Consider the following 7,500-nt stretch of genomic DNA (forward strand, 5'->3'; position numbering starts at 1 on the left):
AGATTCATGCTTCGGTTTCTTTGTTTTTCTTTTTCACGACAAGGATATTAAAATAGAGATCAGGCTCTCCGTAACATCATTTGAAGTTCAGTAATGGGGTAAACGTGAAAAAGTGTTGTTGGTTTTGGTTCTTTATGTTGAGAACCAAGCTCTCTGGCGTGACGTAACCGATGTTTAATCTGTTTGTCCCTCGCAGGATTGCTCCCACAACACTGGCGGACCCCACTGCGACTCCTGCCTCCCTGGTTATTACGGCGACGCCACTCGGGGCTCACCTGCTGACTGCCAGCCCTGCGCCTGCCCACTCAATCTTCCTAGCAACAAGTAGGTTGTGAAGACCCAGAGGTTAATGCCGCCCTGACAGCGCAGTTTAATCAAACGCTTCAATCTATCACCGCTGACCTCTCTAACTCCTCGGCCCCATTTCTCTCTTTTTGAACCCTCTCCTCATAATCCTCTCCTCTCTTGTCCTCTCCTGACACTCTCACATTTTTATTTTTTTTTTCTTTCTTTTTCCTTTTTGGTCTTTCAATCGCCACAGCTAGAGACTTCATCACTATGGGTAGAAAAATAATTGTAATGACATTAACAGAAATATCATCACCGCAGGTGGATACATCTATATAAGTGGAGAAGCATCATCCCTGTGGGTGGAAATGTCACTGTCATCGGCACAATCAACACAACTGCGTGCTAGAAAACTTGCAAATGCAAACCTCCTACAAGCAATTAAAGAATTGAAAACTTGGTGCCGCACTGCTTCTCTCATATGGAAGGCCGCTCATGCTGTGCCCACATCACATATTTAAAGAGGAGTTGATTAGAAGACGACCAAGCGTCAGTACGAATGCAGAAATATAACACAGTCAGAGAAATGTAGAAAACAACACAAATCTGCATCTCCCTGGAAAACGTCACCTCTCCTCTCAATAACACAGCAGAACTTCGGTCATCCGAGTTAACTTTCTTTCTGTAATAAACTCTAATTTCTTAGAAAATTCTAAGAAAATGAAGAACACAATATAGTCAGTGTAATTCAGAAATTTGAATTTATTAAACTAAAAGGGCATTTTTACAGTGGAGCCAACAAATAAACTGTAGGTCTGAAATACTAAATGTTATTTTTCTCTGAATTTTAATTGAATGATTCCACTTCGGGTTTGGCGGTGTGAACAAAATCTCATATTACAGTATCAGAAATTTCATTTCACGGTAACAATGTATATCACAGCAAGTATTTTTCCCCTGTAAATTCAAATAATTGCTTAAAAATAACCAAACTGTCACATTTTCTCATTTTCCTCTTTCATTTTTTAAACTCCGGTTTATATAACTTCAATTATTTAAAAAAAAAAAAAAAATCACAACATGAAAGTAGTATATCATGGTCGTGTTCAAAACACACCAACAGACAAAATAAATCAATCCAGACATTTTCTTCAATTCAGTAATCAGGAACAGACTTGTTGGCTTAAGAAATCTGCCTCTTACACGCCGCTACGCTGTGAAACAGCCCCGTGGGAATGCATTTATTGATCAAATCTGTCAACAAACAGGAAGTCATAGCGGTCAGTCTGCCGTGTGGAGAGCGATCGCACGGCACCTCTCCTCCCACCGAACGGTTCACCTGCGCAAAACGATGGCTGTGAATCACCTGCTTAGCTCCCTCGGTTCGTGTTGAAGCCCCGCCGTGCATACCGCATAAAATATAATGATTGATGATGAGTAGCTGATAAAACAGTCTTATCAGGATAACCTGTGACTTTCAGCTCAGCCCTTGTGATTCTGTAGCAATAATCTCAGAGAGAAATCTGAATCAAAATGATGGACTGGTGGAAACGTGCACTTTTATGCAATCTTGCATAAATGTTGTATGTTTGTGTACCTTTCTGATGGAATCTGACCAATAACCATAGAGGCCAGTGTCGACTGTTCATTGCTTCAAGTTTTTATAGTGTCGGTCTGCAGTCCTCCAAATGACCAGAAAGAGATGCTGTGTGCTTGACACATGCATGCATGTGCACACACACACGCATGCGCGCACGCGCGCACACACACACACACACACACACACACACACGAAAAACCACACCCAGGCAAAAGCAGCTGAGAATTTTCATGCAGTCACATCATGTCTAAAAGCTGATGAGGCGCTAAAGAAATACACACACATCTCTCTCTCTCTCTCTCTCTGCCCCCACCCTCTCAGGCAGTAATAATAGATATCTTGGAGGTGCCATGCCTTTCTGCCTCTCGACCCCTGAAAATAGCCATGCAGTCCCTGATGTTCGCTGAGGCCACTCAGTCAAACAGCCGGTCAGCTGGTTCCAGTTAGCAGCGAGGTCCGAGCCGCTGTGAGCGTCTGATAAAGTCACGTCCACATTACCGTCAGCAGGGGAAGCGCTGTGGTGATTTATCCTCAATCAATAGAAACCAGTTTAGTCCTTCAGTGCTGCTTGTTTGACTTACACCCATTCCTAATTACCTCCCTGCCAAGTAGAGTTTTTTTTTTTTTTTTAGGCTTTGTCATTTGAATTTAAACCTACTTAATTTGCTTTGATAAAAGTATGAGTTACTGGTAATTTGCTTATCTCTGTATATTGAGAAGATTGAGAGTTCTTCATCTTTTCGTTCTTCTGAGCTACCGCCCAGTTGTGTATTCGTGGATTCTCAATTGTAAAGATTTTATATGAAAGAATACAATTTTATTGTCAGTGTGCGCACAAGCTGACGTTCCCTCCCAATGCCTCTGTTATTTATTCTATTAATCCTCTTTAATGAAATGTTGACAGCATGTGAAGGAGGTGGCGAGGTTTTTCCTGTACAGGTGGTCCTCTGTAAACATTGCAAACTGTGGTATTGGGGTCTAAATCTACTGAAATTTGCATAATAAATCCTTTAAAAAGCCCAAATTTTCCCAGGGCGTAGATATCCTCCAAGAAATCTGCATGTTTGCCTCATTTATTTGTATTTTGATGTAAATCTTGATGATATACAGATTAAAAAGGTTTTAGCATGTGCCATTATTAGAGCATAAATCTTTGGAGTGACTGTGCTGCCTTGGCAATGCGTAAGTGGTTTCTAATACTTTAATAGTCCTAAAGGGAGTCTTACATTCGAACTGAAGATCGTAGAGTTGAATTGTTTTCACAGGTTTATCACCTGATACATCATATCACCAGTCAAAACTGACACTATAACTTAGATACCAAGGTTATCCGTTACTCAGTGAGCCAGTTAATGAGGCAGTCATTCAGCATGTGAGTCAGTCTGGGGCCTGGAACCCGAGCCAGCAGGACTATGTATAGTTTATGGAAGTGGGAGGGCGGCGGCGGAACGGGGGAAAGAGATGATCGCTTTACACCGGCTCGCTCTCCCTCTTCATTTCACACACAGTTTGCAGAGAGGAAGAAACTTTTTTCAAAAGCAGGACTGTGTGGAAGTACAGATGTGTGTGAGAGCAAATGAGGGCTGAGAAGAGATAGTGTGTGTGTGTGAGAAGACAAACAATGGCCTTAACTCGCCTGTGTCTTCTCTTCTTCCTCCTCGTCCTGCTGGCTTTCTCCTCACTGGGACAACACTACCGGACTCAACCACTTCACCTGCAATCTCTCCAACGCCGCAACGGGAACAGCTTCAGCCCCACCTGCCACGTCGGGGAGGAGGGGAGCTGCTGTGCGACCGGTGTCAGCCGGGATACTCAGGACCACGATGCGACAGGTAACACGCCGTCACGTGAGGATTAAAGCAGAGATCGGCAATTTTATTGAATGTGAAAGATACAAAAAGGAAATATTTCCAGAGGCAGATCCTCAACACAGTGAGGAGGCGGAACGACGGGCACCAAGAGTTGAAGTTGGAGTGGGGGTGCTGAGAGGGGTCAAAATAAAGTCTGCAGCTGCTGTCTCTCTTTAGAAATGTGGACTATGAAATACAAACTTTAATTTTTCAGTGATTATGTTTAGTTCTTCATCCGGTTTTTGGTTTTGCTCATCCTAAACTGGCAACATGATTAGGTTGTCATATTGGTTACAATTCGCTTAACATCTGGTTCTCATGTGCTGTTAGAGAAATATCCAGCAGGGTCCTGAACAGCTGAAGTGTTTAAAAAAAATAGGAAAAAGTATTTTAACGGATTTAGTCTAGTCCGTCGCTTCCTTTTTCAGACTTTCATGATTGACTTTTGTTTCATTTTCAACATTAAAATGGGTGATTTCAACTTCAAGGTTGACACCATGCCACTCAGAGAATATTGGTACTAAAGCTGGGTGTCTGTAATTCAGTTGATTAAATTAGAGTGCACAGTTTTTTTTGCTTTATAACAGTTACACAGTAATTCGATTATATAAACTACCAGCGAAACGTTTGGAAACACCTTCTCATTCAGTGTGTTTTCTTCATTTTCATGGCTACGGTATTTACATTGTAGGTTCTCACTGGAGGCTTCAAAGCAATGAATGAATACATAATAAATTCAACAATAACTCAAGATATCTTTTATTATTTTAGATTTTTCAAAATAGTCCCCCTTCGCTTTGCTACTGCTTTGCACACTCTTGGTCTTCTCTCGATGAGCTTCATGAGGCTGTCACCTCAAGTGGTTTCCAACAGTCTTAAAGGAGTCCGTCTCATCCTAAACCGTCTTCACTGGGTTTAGGTCGGGTGACTGTGGAGGCCGGGTCATCTGGCTCCATCACTCTCCTCCTCGCTCAAATAGCCTTTAGACAGCCTGCAGGTGTGTCTGGGGTCATTGCGCTGTTGAGAAATAAAAGATGCTCCAAGTAACAGGATGGCTTGTCGCTGCAGGATGCTGTGGTCGCCATGCTGGCTCAGTGTGCCTTCAACTTTGAATACTTCACACTGTTCACATCTTCAGTTTTGCACACGGTGGATGAAACCAAAGATCTCAATTATGAACTTATCAGGCTAAAGCACAGACTGTTTGAATTTAACAGACTTGATTGATATCACTTCAATCCAAACCAGTTCTCCAGTTTAGAATTTTTAACAGTAAATATCACTGAGGACCTGTTAGATGTAATGTATGTTTTTTTTTTATATAATGGAAGTGATATCACTGCATAGCTACTTAAATGAAAGTACTTATTGACATGCCAGTGCACTAAAGCCATGTCCGTTGTTTTCTTGCCCTAAAATGCGTAGAGTGCATCAAGCTGAGAGTCGGCCATTACCGAATGAGAAGAGAAGCCGCTCCTCATTAACGGTTTTTCAGTCAGCTGTATCTCACCGTCCATCACTCTCTCTGTCTCATGAAACCGGCTGAGTGACATTCTTCTTCCATTAGCTGTGAGTCTCTCTCCAGCAGTCCAACTCTAATGAGAGGACTTTTTCTCAGGATACTAATCCTGTTAAAACTTCAGGCTGTGCTGTCATGTGATGACACACGCTGAGTCAATATAGTTTATTGAACGCTGTCTTGTTGATAGAGAAAAAGTCACACGGGCGTTGAATATTCCTCTGTTCTGTGTGAGGTCGGCTGCAGGGTGCACCTGTAGAAAGGCGGTTAGTTGTCTTTTCCTGCTTTTTCTTTCCTAATTCAATGGCCTTCAACAGAAGACACATTAAACAATTTCACATGTTGGAAGTCACAGTATCCTTACTGGCTTCTCGTAAATCACTCTTAAGGATTATATGCTTTATTTTTATTTAGTTTAAAATCACAGTTTTTATAGGCTGAATCCAAACATATGAACATATCCAAGTATTATTAAAGGTGCTGTAGGCAGGATTCGGCATCTCTACCATCTTGCTTAGGTTTACCCAAGCAAGATGGCTATTTGACCCATCTAAGATGGCGATTTGAAACCCAGCACAGCCAATCCTGTCCTGTTTTCTCTGACATCACGCCCTTACGCAAGTTAAGCCCCTCCCACAAGAACGTGCGACGAACGCCCCTCGACCAATCACGGTTAGAGCCTCAGGGGCTCTTCTGATTGGTCAAAGATACCTGGAGCTGTCGAGATTCCTTTTCAGCTCAGAACAGAGACAGATTGAAACGCTGTGCCCTCGCGGTAGTGCAGTTATGCTACACTCCTGAAGGATTATCAATGGATACTCTAACATTTAATCCAAAGAAAACACAGAAAAATTAGCATTGACTAGCGAAATCCTGCCTACAGCACCTTTAAATTGTCAATTTTTTTTTCTACTTGTGAATGTTACCCAGTTCTTGTTGAATTATTAATTTTAGTCTGGGTTAGGAGTCAAACAGTTCGGCCTTGTTAAAATCCGCCATCTCAAAATGTATCAACCATTAAAACAGAAATCAGCTGTACAGCTTCACGGCGTTCATGGAGTTCATATAGCTGACTATGCATGAGGGCAGTCCGATTAAGTCTGCCAGAGAGCAAACACGGGAAAATCACGCACACTCTCTCCTCGGGCCAGTTTAGAGTCAGCAACCAACCTCAGATGATTGTTTTTTGAAGAAATTTAAAACAATCCTAGAGCATCCATTGACGACATGCGAACTCCACACAGTAAGGCTCCTAATCCCAACCTGACCTAACCGACTAATTATCTCAGAATGAGTGCATTGAACATAGAAGGTAGTGGGCAGATGTTGGAACACACCATCTGCACCATACTTATTAGAATAGCTACTCTCTGCATGCTTGTCTGATCCTTGTATATATATAATGTTCCACACTTTAAAGCATCTTGCTCGTTTTATCAGCCATTGGAGACATTAATATTAACCCTCATTTTGATGTATGAGTCAGAGGTTTTTTTTTTTCTGATATCTGCACAGTTAAATATAATCAACTTTAGCCTCACACACTGTGAATGCGGTTAGGGGAGCTGTGCTCTGAAAAGGTGTTAACTTGCAGTTGCTCAGGCTGTTTATAGTTGTTGCTGCCGCTGGTGAACACGGGGCCTCGGCTCACTGGCCTGGATAGTCCGCATGCCTCGCCGCGCTGTCCGCAGCTCTGTCTGCCTTCTGGTCTTTTTATAAACCTCATTTGCCACCGGAAGGCAAACGGACTCATTGTGAGTCCGCTTTTCTTAACGCCTGTCTGTCGCTGAGTGTCATCTGCAGCACATTACTGTCCGGCCCTGACAGGCCCCGACATTTCACTGCTCCACACCGGGCTCATGTGCTTGAAATAGGAGCACAGATACACGTTTGAAATGTATTGGGGAAAAAAAAGTGCAATTTTTCTCAATTAACATTTTGAAACAATGCCTTTTTAGGGCGCCTTAAACTTTTTAGTGGCGTTATTATATTTGTTTATACATATACATGTGCACATGCTTAATACAACTGTTTGGATATACCAGATTAATCATCATTTGGTAACTTGTATCATGGTTTTAAGTCAGAAACTCACTAAAACATGTCGAACTTAGATAGAAACTGGACGCTTGGACATTCGGTGTGGATAATTGTCACCCTCAGCTGCTCTCAGTCGCTCTCATAGAGGCTAAAATATGTAACCTGCCAGCTTTAAGAATGTAAGAAGAAAAAGTTAAAAAGTA

General features: G+C 42.2%; 1 protein-coding gene across 1 annotated transcript in view; it reads left to right on the forward strand.

Moving 5' to 3' along the window:
* Positions 1 to 7,500, forward strand: part of lama2 (laminin, alpha 2) — a 163,599-nt gene that overhangs the window by 80,145 nt on the left and 75,954 nt on the right. The window contains 3 exon segments of the mRNA XM_030109644.1: positions 197 to 324; positions 3,635 to 3,657; positions 3,660 to 3,720. Coding sequence (XP_029965504.1) covers positions 197 to 324; positions 3,635 to 3,657; positions 3,660 to 3,720 — 212 coding nt within the window.

The sequence above is a fragment of the Salarias fasciatus genome, chromosome 15 (genome assembly GCF_902148845.1).
Source record: "Salarias fasciatus chromosome 15, fSalaFa1.1, whole genome shotgun sequence".
NCBI lineage: Eukaryota > Metazoa > Chordata > Actinopteri > Blenniiformes > Blenniidae > Salarias > Salarias fasciatus.